Consider the following 14,596-nt stretch of genomic DNA (forward strand, 5'->3'; position numbering starts at 1 on the left):
CGAAAACAGACGCAGGTGAGAGTCGGTAGGTAGATATGTTGGAGTCGAGAAAAAGGTAGGGTATCACGAGAGAGGGGTAGGGAGAGAGAAAAGATACGAATTAGAGCGGTACGAGAGGTGGTCTTTCTGCATACGCGTACGGCGACGGCCGGAGAGGGAGAAGAAGGGGGGTGAAAGAGAAGATAGAGATAGGTATATCGTGGAGGAAGGAGGCGGAATGGTGTATGTTGTGAAAGAATCACAGCGCGGGCGGAGCACCCATCGCGAAGGCGGAATCGGTGACACGGTCTTCGGGTTTCATGGTACCATTGAGAAGGGGGCAAAGTCTGTAGGCGAGAAGAAATTGGTGGAAATTGGTTAGCGCGCTGCTTGTTTGTGATTTTTCCTTTTGCTTTTTGCTGCTGTTCTTGTGTATGAATTGTGTTTTGGTTTGCGCTTTTGTGTCAAATGCATATGTTGCATGAAAAGATCAATCCTTGCAGTGCGGGGGTGGGAGAAACTGCTGGTAAGTTGGCAGAAGGGGGTATGCTAGATGGGGGAAGTGTAGGATAGGGTAAGGGAATAGTCCTCTGTCTCTTGGGCCATAGTAGTCGGCGGGACCTCGACCTGGGCTGAGAAGGGCTAGCACCAGGAAATTACGAAGCCGAACCTGACAGTACGGGATCCCTGGAAAGGACTACGGGTTCTTGGTAAAGAAGGGGAGGTCGAAATCTGAGGGGTTGTTTGGAAATCCAAAGGAGGGACCTGATTTATGGCATACGCACTTTTTGTTTGTCTTGATGTGGCCGACTTGGCCGCAGTTAGCACACTTCCGTTGTGTCCCAGCGGATTTGCCGCCATCGGCCGGGGAGTCGCCTGCAGATGCGCGGGCTGCGCCCTTTTGCTTCTCGCGAGCGAAGCGTCGTTCCTTGTTGCGGTTGAGACGGCTGAGTTCGGCTTCCAGGCTGTGGGGGGTTAGTGCGTGAGTTGGTTTTTGGAGGGGATTGGGTGTAGGGGAGGTTGTTAGAATTTGGTGTATTTGGAACGTACAGCTTCTTGTTACGAGCGTCGATCTCCTTGTCGCCCGTTGGCTGAAGGGACTCAAGTCTAAGAAGGTCAGTTAGTCTGATAAATGTCAAAGGTCGATAGGGTGTGCTTACTTGGTGGTCAGTGCCTCCACCCGGTGCCGATGCTGGATGTAGTGGCGAATAACCCGGGGATCCCAGATCATTTGTTCCTTCTGGTAGAGCTGACCCTTTTCGTCTCTGAGCGTCCGCATAATGCGCAAAACCTTGCCCTTTTGGTCGGCGGGCATACTCATCCTGCTGAATTGACTCATCGTCTCGTCGTCACGGCGGAAAGGAGCAGGAGTGGGAGCCTCTGATCGTGGGGTTGGCTTGCCGAACTCCTCCTCTTCCTCGCGGTCAATGTCGCTTTCCTCGTCCGAATGTTCGACTGTTGAAGACAGACTGGCCTTCTGGGAATCCCAGATGCGTCGGATGGACGTTTCATATGACTTTTGCTGCCGGGCAACATTGTAACTGTGGCCCCCAAGCTCTTTGAGCCGCTGGGCATCGAGCTTATCTTCCACACTCTCGCCAACCGCCTTGAAGCCGCCCTTCATTGATGTCTTGATGAAACTGAAGCCTTCGCCACGCCCCGTAGGATCACCTTCACCGTGTAGCTTGAGCATTGCTTTGCCCTGCGATGCTAGGAGGAAATTGCGGGTTGCCTTCCAAGGTGCCATCTGTTGCTCGAAGCTCTCCCCTTCCTCGTCGCCATCTCTGTCTTCGTCTTCCCGTTCCTTTTTCTCGCCTTCATTTCCGGTTTTCTCGGCATCATTGCCGAAACCAGTGTCGTGCAGATGTTGCTGACCGACCTGCATAGATTCAAGCAGACAAACGTCCTCGGGCTGGACCCACGACCGAATCACGTCCTGCTCCGGCACAGGTTCCATCGGCACCCAGTACTTGGAGTCTTTGTCGTGCTGGAGGAAATCCTTGACTTTTTGTCGATTTTGCATATCGCTGGTTCCTGGGATGTGTGCGGTGACATCGCTGATAGAGAGCCGAAGGTCTGGGCTCTTTTTCAACAGGCGGTATACCAGCATCTTCATCCGGTTCTTGGCCACCGTTGTGACCTTTCGTGAATGGGGTCCAGGAATGTCTACCGACGGGAACTGTTGACCAGCAACATAGAGGTTCTCGATGTTACGGATGTAATAATCGCTACCACCAGAGCCAGTACTGCTACGCACGATCAAGAAGTCGGTCTTCTTGGCTTCGTGCACGAACAATGGGGCACGATACATAGAATTAGATATGGCCGGCGTCACCTCGCCAGGATCCACGTGTCCGAAGATGGAGAAGGGGCTCTTATCCTGAGGGAGGAGAACCGCGGTTTCGCCAATTTCGGCCTTGGGGCGAGTGGGGTCTTCCATGCTCTTTCTCCGGTAGTAATTGATAATCCGATTTGACATACCGAAATTCGACAGCACGAGTGGAACCTCTTCGGAGTATTCCACCAGCAGAACGTTGGAGTTGTCAGCCAAAGAGAGCGACTTTGTAGAGTCGTAAAGTTGCTTGACGTCCTTGCCCTTTTGGTGCTTTCGTTTGATATAAGCTGGGTTTTTAAACCAACAGGTCTGTCCAGGCCGGAAAGAGAGAGCAGGGCGATGGTAAGAACGCGCTTCGGCCTTGGACAGCTCGGTCTTGTAGTAAGGCCATTGCAGACGCAGGGCAGGCATACTGTGCTCCAAGGTAACGTTGCCCAGGGTACTGCGAACCTTGTTCTGATGGTTCTGTTTCAGCATATCGTATGCCTGATCGTTCGAAATGTTGTAACGTGAGGTCAGACGTTTGGTGACACTGGCATCCAACTCGTCCCGCTTGAGAGCACCCAGCGCCTTTGGCTTCTGCGCAGCAGCCTCCGCTCCTCGCTCGTCAAGGAGAATATGAGGATCGTTCATGTCAACGGTCACCTTTTGAGCAATGCGGGAAGTGGCTTGTTGCGGGTCGTCAATCACTGGTACATCAATATGGGACAAGGCGACGATTTCAAGCGGATCTCTTCCAATTTTCCGTTTCTTCGCGGGGCGAGTGGTTTCTAGAAGCCAGTCGTCTTCCATATCAACATCGGCTTCTTTGACCTCCGCCTCCTCAACGTCCATGATGGAGAAGTCATCCCTCACATCCCAGTCCGCGCAGACAACACGAAGGTCATGATGGGTTATACCCCCAGGGAGCACTTCCTCCGTATCTGTGTCCTGATCAAACTCTTCCTTGATCTCCTGTTCCTCCTCCTGGGCCGCCTCCAAGACGGGAACCACGCCGGAATGCTCCGACTCCAGCGAACGTTTGAGCGACTGGCCTCCAGACTTGAACGATCGCTCTTGGTCATGAGCCAATTCGATATTCACCTTGTTAGGGATGACCGGCTTCGGGGGCTTCAGAGGCTGCTTTCCGACAAAGAAGGCCTTCTTGTGGGGGATCAGCTCAAGGAAACGCGGAAGAGCATTCTTGTCGAACATTGGGAACAGCGACTGCAACAGCTCCTCGACATTCTCTGGCGGCGCAGGCACGTTTTCCGGACCATAAGACGACATAGCAAACAGAGCCTGTTGGAGCTTCCAGGCGCGAAGAGAAGCCGGGTCCATATCCTCCGCTGTCGGACTCAAGGCCTCATCTTCCTGCATAGGTTCGTCCTCGTCTTCGTCCATCGGCACGGGTTCGGGCTGCGCGGGCGCGGATTCGACAGGCTCCGGAGCCTCTGCTGGCTTCGCACTCTCACCTTCCTCCTCGAAGAACAAATCTCGTGTTGCGTCGGCATGTTCCGCTGGGGGAGAAGAGGGGCCATCGCCGAATAGGTCGTCCAGTTCATCGCGCGGTGGTTGTTGATTTTCGTCCTCCTGGCCACCGAAGAGATCATCCTCCTCCGCTTCAAACAAGCCTTTATCTGCGTCGTCTTCTTGTTCCCCGAGTCCATTTTCGGCGGGCGGTCCGGTTCGCTCTTCTTCTTCGGGTAGCTCGTCGTCATCGAAATCTTCGTAGTCCACCGCGTCGTCTGCCTTTTCGCCGGGTTCCAAGTCGCGGGAGAGGAAATCGAACGACATGTCGCCTTCCCCGAAGGGACCGTTCATCTGTCGCATCACATTCTCGAAGGCGGTATCCTCCGCGTCGGGCGCGGGGGGCTCGGTTGCGTGAGGCATTTTGATGATGAATTCTGAGATGGAGGATGGTGAGGTGAGAGATAGCTGGGAAAGAGAGTAGATATCAGCGCCCGGGAGACAAGGTGGTGAAGACGCGGGGCATCGAGTGGTGAATGTGAGGTGAGATAGAAAGGGCGCGCTTGTGAGATGGCATCGAGACGACCCTGTCTACCAGAGACCTGGACGGGTTAAAGGCGATGAAAAGGATAGCTCGATGAGCTCAACCTCGACTGGCCGAGACTCGGACAAGCAATAATGCTGTCTCTCCTTCGCTCCCGTCGGAGATTCCGGCTGGCTGCTAAGACCAGTCGCGCAACACTCCGGCTGTTTTGAGAACGGTTCGTGTCACGAGGTGCACTAGCTGGATTCGGTTAGTGCGATCTGCGGTTCGAGACAGCCCTCGACAACATCAATGATTCTCGCCCTCTACTTCCCTCAATCTGGAGTCCTGCTACTACGCACAATTCTGTCAGTAAACAGAACTTGGATCAAAGTCTCTTTACGTTTCACGCTTGACATTAATTGGCCTATCATCTCTTGATTCACCAAACTAAACCCATTGAAGGGTTAAAATATACTTTGCACGTTGCAAATATATATAGCTTTGAGCTAGTAATTTCAATGTCATTATCTTTCTCGCTGTAGTGCCCGATAACCTTTCGATTGATATGCTAATGGTACTAGAAGTTGTACTTGTAGTAGGGGAGGAAGCTGTAATAAAATGAAAGCATGATACTCAACTCCGAGCCATTACTACTGTGTGTAGAAGTAGTATACTCTGCCAATTAGGTTGTAACTCACATCATGCATTTATCAAAGCTCAAATGATTGAAGGGATCCGAAGACAGTATTTAGGTAGAAGTTGGGAAAGAGAGAGCCGACTACGAAAATAAGCAAAGGTTGAGTGCCCTAACACCCAAATACAAGTTTACAGCATTACTCTGTAGTATAAGGATAGCCGAGCCATGGTTCTATGTAGATGAGAATGCAGGGCTGAGTCATTGAATACTCTCGTGGATAGGGGGATGATCATATACACATTTCTCAGAGGATTTGGCTGGCTGAGATGCAGCACATTGGGCCTACAATCAGAGAACTGATGCTGGTATTTCGTATCTGACTAGCTTCTACAGTTCCCTGCGATCTATCTGAAGCCATATTTCGAAATATTCAAATTCCAATGCTTTTCCATCTTCAATACTAGGACCAGTCCATGATGATGGTTGAGCTTTTTACTCAATGTACCACAAGACTGGAAAAGAAAGCAATCTGGCGGTAGCTGTGAACGATTGTGGTGGGAGGTCGCGTATAAGTACGACTGAATAGATGATTGGATATAGTAAAAGGAGAGAACAGAAAAGAGAGACTGAGGAGAAAACATACAACGAGAAATAAACATCTGTACTAGTGGTCCTAGTCCTTAGCCACCGAAGGCATCTAATGATATGCATTTTTACAGGCCTTATTGCCGCTTTCTGGTTACGCTGTAAATACACATCACTATCAGAAAACCAGACTTGTAGTATTTCTCTATGAATGTGCCGCAGTAGGCATTGATATTTAATCCTTTGACACCCTTCAGCTGTAGTTGCTAGTTCACTACATTCTTTTAACTTAGCCGCCTGGGTCGGATCATCTTCCCATCCCAGACCGTATCCCCGGACAGAAAGTCGCTCAAGGATGGAAGAATCTTCCGATTGCAGTTTGTGGACTGGTGCTAATATCCCGTCTATATCTGTTTGTTGTTGTGACTGAAATGTCTAACTGGCACACTGCTTATCATCTGTAAGCTAGTAACTTTCCTTAATGAGATCGGAAGCCCTCTCAGCGACAGCATACAGAGTGCTGGTCAGATGGCCGCAGAGCTGGAATGGCAGGACTGATGCATCGACGACGCGAAGATTCTTGGTGCCATAAACCTTCAGCTCGGGACTGACAACGCCACCCTTCTCGCGGGGAAGCATGCTGGTGGTGCCGACGGGGTGGTAGTTTGTTCGGTCTGCGATAAATAGGTAAGTTAGCGACCATGCTGCAGATTTCCGTTTCGGGTTAATTATAAAGGCTTACAGTTTTGCTGAACCCACTTGGTCCAAGCGGCACTGGAAGCATCAGCGGGAAGCACGTCGAGGCCAGGAGTAACTTCCTCTCCTACAAGGCTGTTGAGAGGTGCAGTTCCCAAAGCCTTCCGAATGTATTGCGCCACCGTAATCTGAGCCTCGGCATCCTGGCTGAACATGAAGTAGTTGGGATTGATGGCAGGATAGTCAGAGGCGTTCGCGGATTGGATGTGTACGCTGCCGCGGGAGAAGGGAAGAAGAGGCCAGTACTCAACGGCGAAGGATTGCCCACTGGGAGCGAAGACGATCTCCGTATAGGGGACCTGGGACTTGAAAATCAGGTCGTACTGGTGCTCGAAGGCCTCCACGAGGTTAGCCTCCTTGACAGCGCCATTCGAGGCGTCAGCGACAGTCTTAGCATAGCTAGCAAGCTGGGACTTGACGTAGGAAGCCAAGGCAGTGGCGTTATCGCCGTAGAGCTGGTTCACAGACGGCAGGACGGAGAAGGTTGCCAATCCAGTGAGGGTGTCAACACCTTCCCAGGACAGGGCGTTGTTGGTCTGATCTTGTAGGTTTTCGCCGACCGTGGTGATGTTGACCTTAACGGGGATGTTGTGCTTATTAAGGATGTCGGGGTTTCCGATACCAGACAGCTCGAGCAGGGCAGGGGATCTGAGCGCGCCGGCCGACAGGATGACCTCCTTGTCAGCGTAAATGGTTTCCGTGCCGTAAGCGTTAGTAACTTCAATGCCGACGGCAACAGCCTCTCCTTGGGTGCAGTTGGCCCAGATGACCTTGTTCGCACGAGTATTGGAGATGATCTTCAGGTTCGAGCGGGCTTCATATGGCCAGTAATAAGCCCTGGCAGCATCTTCGCGCACGTTCATCTCCGGGTCCAGGGTGTCAGGGTGGCTAGTGAATCCGACCATCTTGCCGCCTTCAGAATCGGGGTTATGCTGAACGCCGAGTTTCTCAAAGGTTTGTTCGAGAACTGGGAAGACGCTGCCGTTGGTCATGGAAGTAGGCCAGCCGACCTTCAGAGGGCCGTCCAAACCGTGATAGCTAGCATTGTAGCTGGCACCTTGAGCGATCTGGTCCTTAGTGGGCACCTGGAAGCCTTCCGATTTCTTATAATATTGAAGCAAGTTCTTCCAGTTCCAACCCTCGTTCCCGAGCACTTCCCAAATGTCAATTTGTACGTCTTCGGCCCGAGTATAGGACATTCCTAGGGAGGCGCTACCGCCACACCAGCCAGGCTTCCTCCACACCGGCCTCCGCTCATGCCACACCCTCTACCTTCCATTTAGGATAAGGCTCGTTCCCTTTTAGGTAAGACTTGCTTTCTGGGTCAGGCAGAATACTACCGCTTACCACCTCAGGATTATTATCACCTGAGGCATAAAGTTTAGACCTCAGGCAGTAAAGGTTCAGACCTCAGGCAGCACATATCTAAGATAGGAAGGCGGTGGGGTTTTGCCTGACCCAAAAAAGCAAACCTTACCTAAAAGGGAGTACGCCTTACCTACTAAGGTAGGCGGAAGGCAGCTGGAGGGTGTGGCATGAGCGGAGGCCGGTGTGGAGGAAGCCTGGCTGGTGTGGCGGTAGCGTCCCCCCATTCCTATTGTAGGAGATTTAGTCAATACCAAAGTATCTACCTTGTGTTTGTAAGGGAAAGAAAGAATGACTTACCATTGATTGTGCTTGTACCTCCAAGTGCCTTTCCGGCACGGATAGTCTGCTGCAAGCCTCCTGCATATGTCTGGTTCTCGGTTTGGTAGGCCCAGTCCACCTCCGTCCCGAATGCCGTGCTGTAGCCCATGACATTAGACACATTGAAGTTGTTCAATGCTGATTCACCGGCCTCAATGACGGCCACAGTGACATCCTTCAGTTCCGAAAGCCTGTTGGCAACAACCAAACCACTGGTGCCTCCGCCGACGACGACAAAATCATAGTGAGGGGATGAGCCGGTGTGACTTTTGGCGGCTGCGCCTAACGAGAAGGCCGCGAGAGCAAGAGAGGAAAAAAGCATCTTGGTGATAGATGCAGGAGGGGTTGGAAATTATTGAATGCCTCCCTAATGATTACACTTGATGAGCAACATTACGATCAGAGACAGACCTTGTCTCTTTATACAGGCATTGAAGAGGGCTACATGTCTACTACCGATAGAGAGACTTCTAGAAAAAAACCTTAGAAGAATCCTAATGCTAAGACCGTGACCCACCCAATGTAATGCCGTTAGACTCTCGAACCGCTGTTCATCGTCAAAGTTTCTTCTCTTCAGCAAATGTCAGTGATCGGTCATGATTATAAAACAGCGGGTTTCAAGGGTCTTTGGGTCTCGCCACGCGGGAAGCTCCATATCAAAGTGGATACTCTGGTTATAACCAGCCAACCCGGAAGGACGGGTTCCTGAAATACGGATTTGTAATAGACTGATTAATCCTTAAACCGAGAATTGTAATCCCGGTTCTCTAATTCCGCTCCTCGGACTTGCCGCAGACCGAAATGAGGCGTTTTTTTGCATGCACGGCAAACCGATTTCAAAGCGCTATTGCCGGAGTGAAACCGAATCTATATCCGGCTTTCCGAAGCGGCATCCCGATTCCATACTTCAGCAGCGTAGGCAGCATTTCCGATCAGAGAGCACCTGTCGGCCCCCTGCGTATCTCATGAAATGTCATTCGGTTCGCTTCCGCTATATTCTCCGCCAGGGAACTACTTGAGGGATTTATCCGTTCTTACAACGGTCCATGAAACGAGGGAGTTCGGAGCTAGATCATTTTAGTGTAAGCGTGCCCTTCGTACCTCGGTGGCTGAGCAATGCCGGTAATTGCTAGTTATCATTATAGTTGTCAGCCATGACTACTTCTACAATGAACTAGGGTTCGTATGGGATAGAGAGAGAAAGACAACAGATTCATTCTCGTCAATTTTCCGACTAAGACCACAAACGTCCTACAGCCTAGTTCAATAGTAGATCCGCCGCCTTTTCTGCCACTGCATAAAGGATAGCCTGATAGTGCGCCGCCAGAGGCACAGGCAGCACACTAGCATCCGCAACTCGCAGTCCTTTCACGCCCTTCACTCGGAGTTGAGTGTCCACGACCTTGCCCATGGACGCCGAGCCACCTGGGTGAAAGAATGTGATCGCACCACTCTTGATGTTGCTGTCGATTTCCTCATCGGTGGACTCGAGTGTGATGGGTTCACTGCCCGGTCTGGGTACTTCGTGCTCCACCATATCTTGACCCTCCGGCGTGTTTAGGATGAGCTTGGCCACTCGCCGGATTCCGTCTCGGAAAATCGCTCGGTCCACTTCCTTGGAACAATAGTTGGGATCAATGACGGGTGCACTTTCCGGATTTGCATTAGCCAGAGTGATCTGGCCTCGTGCTGTAGGGGCCATCAAGAGGACAGCCGTGCTGATGTGCGTGCCATCCATGGCTGTTTCAAAGCCAGTTACGGCGCGACTCATCGGTGCGTAAATGACCAGAACCTCAGTGTGCGCAAAGCCCGCCTCAAAGTATGGGTGATCTTCGGGTGGATTTTGCCCGTCGTCTGCTTTGAACGCCTTGATCAACTCCTCTGCAGGAGTCTGTAGCGTCACGTTCCAATCATAAGGTACCCCCATGCCATACGCTGGACTATCCCAAAGGGGAGTTCCCATAGAGAGACCCTGTTCAGGGTGACGCAGTTTCCACCATTGGGGGAAGCACATGTGATCATGGAAGTTACGGCCCACTTCTGGGGCATCCACAAGCTGTAAGATGTTGTGTTTCACCAACTCTTCTGCAGGTCCAATTCCAGAGAGCATGAGAACCTGCGGGGTGCGGTACGCTCCAGCAGAGATAATCACTTCTCTTATGGCATGGTATTCTTGTCCATCGACGACTTGAACTCCTGTCGCGACCTGCTCACCATCTTGGCCTTTGAGAACCACCTTTGCGACCAAAGTATCGGTAACAGTGGTAATGCCTTGATGCCCGGACAATCCGTACGCCTCACTAGCAAGTTGACGCTGTCCTTCACGCCAGTTCTCTCCAAAGTGAGCTAGGCCGAGCGGGCTTCCAGCGTTGGCATCAGGGTTGAACTTCACGCCAAGTCGTTCCCATGCAGAGCGAACAGGCTCTTTGAGGGGATACTTCCGGTCCGGGCTGGTGAGCTCGACAATGGTATTGGTGATGGGGCCGCTGGTACCGTGAATAGCCTGGTCAACATTGGGATCGTAGTGTGTCTCGACGCGCCTGAAGTAAGGAAGTAGACCTTCGTAGCTCCAGCTAGAGTCCCCGACAAGCTTTGCCCAGAGGTTGTAGTCGGTAGCGTTCCCGCGGGTCCAGGTCCCGTAGTTTATAGCTGTGCCTCCACCCAGTGCCTTTCCTGCCGCGTTGTAGCATTCGCGATTGTTAAGATGTTTCTGTGGCACCGTGGTGTAGTCCCAGTCTAGAGGCGAGTGATGAGCACCGAAGCATGCCAACGGAGTGCTAGTGAGAGGATGATCGACCACGTTAGGTCCGGCTTCAATGATCAAGATCCTTAGTGACTCGTCTTTCTCAGCCAGCCGACCAGCTAGTGCACAGCCCGTCAGACCTCCGCCGACAATGATATAATCATAAGAGTTAGACATGGCTAGTATGATTTGACTATTATGACTAGTAACCGGAAATTGAAGAAGATGTGGATTTGCAAAGACGAGAGTAGGGCTATGTTAAAGTAGTGAATCTGTTGACAATCAATAGGAGGGTGCGGGGCTTACGGAGGTATTTAACTGTTCATCTCACGCAAGGCTGACCAGGCCAGCAAAGCCAAGACAGCTACGGAAGGTCGTAAGAGGACATTCCGTCTATTCTTGAACGTAGTACAATTCCAAAATATTCTCAGAGAATTAATTGGTTCTCATACTGCGGTAAACCCCTCTTCGTTGGCAGTCAACAAACAATTACAAGGAACAGACAAAGAAATGCGGCCGCACCAGCTCTAAGCCAGGCGCATTAGCCTGCAGTGGCACATATTGAACCCTGACTGCTATATCCTATCACCGCTTATGGGGACCGGTTTTGTTGCACTAGCATGCACTCACATAGGGCAGTCAAACAGCCATGTTACTTTGATTAACCAAGACTTACAGGTGCTTTGTCCTGTCACAAGAGGGGACCTAGTACGCGTTACACCCAATTATCGAAAAGGCTTATCCCAACAGCAGGCCGTACATCATGCCAGCTGGCAACGAACGTCGTCGATCATCGTGCCAACTGCAGCTATCCGCCAGACTCGCTATTTGGAATCGACGACTCATCATGTCTCGTGGCCTTTCACACGAATACAAACCCGCCCCATACAATAGTGCTAGCATACGAATGTAGCGTCAAGCCATATCCGGGATTAGTGAGTCGAGTGTTGGAATCATCGACGTACGTAAATTCATTTGGAGACATTAACTCATCTCATGTTGCAGACTATTAGAGAGAGCTCTCGACTCTAGAGAATGAGCTTAAAGAGATGATGTGAGCTTTAAATACATTGTATGGTTTAAAGGAACATACGTCGACAGATATCAATCTACCTGGATTCCAGGAGACCGGGTATATTCGGTTCGAAATCTCTGCCTCCGAAAACCCCAGGGTTCGGTATGAAAAGGTCTGGGCGGTTTATTATAACTTGTGCTTATGTTCATAGTGTTTCGGACAAATTCTAGGAATTTGTTGTAATGCCACCGTCAAGCGCAGATTACCCCTCTCCTACGGCGCCTATTGCAGCTTTGTGGTTGGCGGATGCGATGAGTCGATGAGGCTGAGGCCGCAGTATGCCGTTTACCATCATCATGAATGGAGCGACAAGCCACCTCACAAATTCGAGTTTTGACGAGGAATTTACAATACGATAAAAGAGGGTGAATATTGTTTTGCCGGTCATATTGAAAGGTGGAATGCGCCCTCGAACTCGAGACATGTTCACAATCGCAATATTTTGCTCCCTTCCCGTTGAGGCGGAGGCCATTGAATGCCTTTTCGATGAATCCTATGACCGGTTGAGCAAGTATTACGGGAAGCAAAAAGGTGATACCAATCTCTACATTAACGGGAGAGTCGGTAACCACCATGTCGTTCTTTGCTATATGCCAGGAATGGGAACTACCAACGCCGCGGCTGTCGCCTCAGCATTGCGAGCCAGCTACCCCAGGATTCAGCTTGCCCTAGTTGTCGGTATATGCGGCGGGGTCCCAACGGTTTCAAAGAGTGAGAATATCTTCTTGGGTGATGTAGTTATCAGTGACTCTCTGATACTGTATAACTTCGGCAGACAATATCCTGGGTCTTTCGAAAGAAAATCCGAGGTCCAGGAAGCTCTCGGAAGGCCAAACGCAGAGATACGAAGTCTCCTCAATGCCCTGAGATCAACTCGTTCCCGTAACGAATTTGAATCTCAAATTATGCAGTATGTTCGGAAACTACAAAAGTCAGATAAGAAGTGGTGCCATCCACAAATTGATGATATCCTCTTTGACGCTTCTTATGTCCACAAGCACCACCAAGAAGACTGCAATGCCAGTTGCGCCTGTCTAGTGAGTGAGACACTCGATGATATTTGTGAAGATGCTCTAGCAAAAAGCTGCGATGATCTCGGATGCGACAAAAGCCAAATAGTCCGCTGTCTAAAACCTGTGGAAAAAATCGGTGTCTCGGCCAATATTGGAACAGTTGCCTGCGCAAAGGCAGTGATGAAGTCTGGATATCACCGCGACAAAATTGCGAAAAAGGACAAGATTATAGGGTTCGAAATGGAGGGAGCAGGGGTGTGGGATATCTTTCCGTGTGTCGTGATAAAAGGTGTGTGCGACTATGCGGATAGCCACAAAAACAAACTATGGCAAGCATACGCTGCAGTGACAGGAGCCTCTGCAGCGAAGGCATTTTTGGGGTACTGGAGGCCTCAAGCTCGTCAAGGTTAGTGATGAATGATCCACCGATCTGACTTTTGGCTCACTGTTCGATCTTCTTATATAAATAGCAGAGAAGGGCTTGTCTCGTCACTTTTCTGTCCCTTTTGGCAGAAATCATCGTTTTGTGGGCCGCCAAGACGAACTTGCCCAGTTGGAAGAATGGGCTGTCAACCCTGAAGAACGAGGAAAACTCGCAGTTACTGGATTGGGCGGCATAGGTAAGACACAGATAGCTCTAGAGCTAGCATATCGCATGCACCACAATGGTTCCGACTGTTCGATCTTCTGGATCCCATGCAAGAACAACGACTCTTTTCGACAAGCCTGTATGACCAATGCACAAACGTTAGGGATTGAGGATGTAGATCCAGCAAAAGTGGAGGAGCAAGTTCAGGCCTTTCTCAGCCAGACAAATGATAAGTGGCTGTTAATCCTGGATGGCGCCGATGACATGGATATGTGGATGAACGGCAGCGGTACAACTGCACCTCTCAAGAACTTCCTTCCTTCCAACAGGCACGGTCGTATTATCTTCACTACTCGCAACCGGAAATTAGCCGTGAAGCTTGCATCGCATGATGTGATACATGTGGGAGATCTCGATGAAGCGGCCGGAGTGGGACTACTGGAGAAATCCTTGATCCAACAAGACCTAGTCGAAGATAAAGACGCCACGACCTATCTCGTCAAACAATTAGCCTTCCTTCCACAGGCTATTACACAAGCCGCGGCATACATGAACGCAAATGAGATAGGAGTATATGACTATCTGATGCTTCTCCATGAGCAGGAAGAAGACGTTGTGGAGCTTCTGAGTGAAGATTTCGAAAATGATGGGCGCTACGAAGCTTCTGACATTCCAATAGTCCTGACTTGGTTTGCCTCGTTTCGTCAAATCGAGAGGCTCGATCCGCTTGCTTCCGAGTACCTCTCACTATTGGCCTGTCTCGGCCAGCAAAGTATACCGGAATCGTTTCTTCCACGACCATTGTCGAGAAGAAAGATGGTTGAAGCCCTTGGGCTTCTAAAAGCCTATTCATTCATTGCTATCCGACCAAGTGATAAGTGCATAACCATGCATCGTCTGGTGCATCTAGCAGCTCGGCAGTGGTTGAGGAGTCAGGACCGCATGGAACTTTACACGCACAAGGCAGCAGAGCGGCTGGGTGAGGTTCTGAATGATGACGGTATCAACGAGAAACATCGGAGACTATACGTACAACATGCTGAATTCCTACTTCATGAACTTCATGTTATGGCAGTTTACGCGCACTGGAACATACGTGTCAGCTCGGGTGGTGATAAGAGTGGAGCAGAGGAAGAGGGACTGCTTTTGCAGGGGAGGAATACATTGTCCCATAGCCTGGAGCCATGGGATCCGAGATGTATGTAGCATACAGATGGTACTGC

General features: G+C 50.7%; 5 protein-coding genes across 5 annotated transcripts; 1 reads left to right on the top strand and 4 right to left on the bottom strand.

Annotated features, from left to right (window-relative positions):
• Positions 1-238: 238 nt before the first annotated feature.
• Positions 239-4,186, bottom strand: AKAW2_80493A (DUF3591 domain-containing protein; the record flags this gene model as incomplete). Its single annotated transcript, XM_041681519.1, has 4 exons — positions 239-326; positions 765-944; positions 1,030-1,086; positions 1,140-4,186. 4 exons carry the CDS (start codon positions 4,184-4,186, stop codon positions 239-241), a joined length of 3,372 nt encoding a protein of 1,123 aa, XP_041548454.1.
• Positions 4,187-5,976: 1,790 nt separating this feature from the next.
• AKAW2_80494A (GMC family oxidoreductase) lies at positions 5,977-7,466 on the bottom strand (the record flags this gene model as incomplete). Its single annotated transcript, XM_041681520.1, has 2 exons — positions 5,977-6,185; positions 6,254-7,466. The coding sequence occupies 2 exons, from the start codon at positions 7,464-7,466 to the stop codon at positions 5,977-5,979; spliced, it is 1,422 nt and encodes a 473-aa protein (XP_041548455.1).
• Positions 7,467-7,894: 428 nt separating this feature from the next.
• On the bottom strand, positions 7,895-8,275 carry AKAW2_80495A (uncharacterized protein; the record flags this gene model as incomplete). The annotated part of the gene is made up of 1 exon (XM_041681521.1): positions 7,895-8,275. The coding sequence occupies one exon, from the start codon at positions 8,273-8,275 to the stop codon at positions 7,895-7,897; it is 381 nt and encodes a 126-aa protein (XP_041548456.1).
• A 936-nt stretch (positions 8,276-9,211) lies between these two features.
• On the bottom strand, positions 9,212-10,873 carry AKAW2_80496A (GMC family oxidoreductase; the record flags this gene model as incomplete). Its single annotated transcript, XM_041681523.1, has 1 exon — positions 9,212-10,873. The coding sequence occupies one exon, from the start codon at positions 10,871-10,873 to the stop codon at positions 9,212-9,214; it is 1,662 nt and encodes a 553-aa protein (XP_041548457.1).
• A 1,299-nt stretch (positions 10,874-12,172) lies between these two features.
• Positions 12,173-14,579, top strand: AKAW2_80497S (uncharacterized protein; the record flags this gene model as incomplete). Its single annotated transcript, XM_041681524.1, has 2 exons — positions 12,173-13,190; positions 13,255-14,579. The coding sequence occupies 2 exons, from the start codon at positions 12,173-12,175 to the stop codon at positions 14,577-14,579; spliced, it is 2,343 nt and encodes a 780-aa protein (XP_041548458.1).
• Positions 14,580-14,596: the final 17 nt, after the last annotated feature.

This window comes from Aspergillus luchuensis, chromosome 8, assembly GCF_016861625.1.
Source record: "Aspergillus luchuensis IFO 4308 DNA, chromosome 8, nearly complete sequence".
NCBI classification, from domain to species: Eukaryota; Fungi; Ascomycota; class Eurotiomycetes; order Eurotiales; family Aspergillaceae; genus Aspergillus; species Aspergillus luchuensis.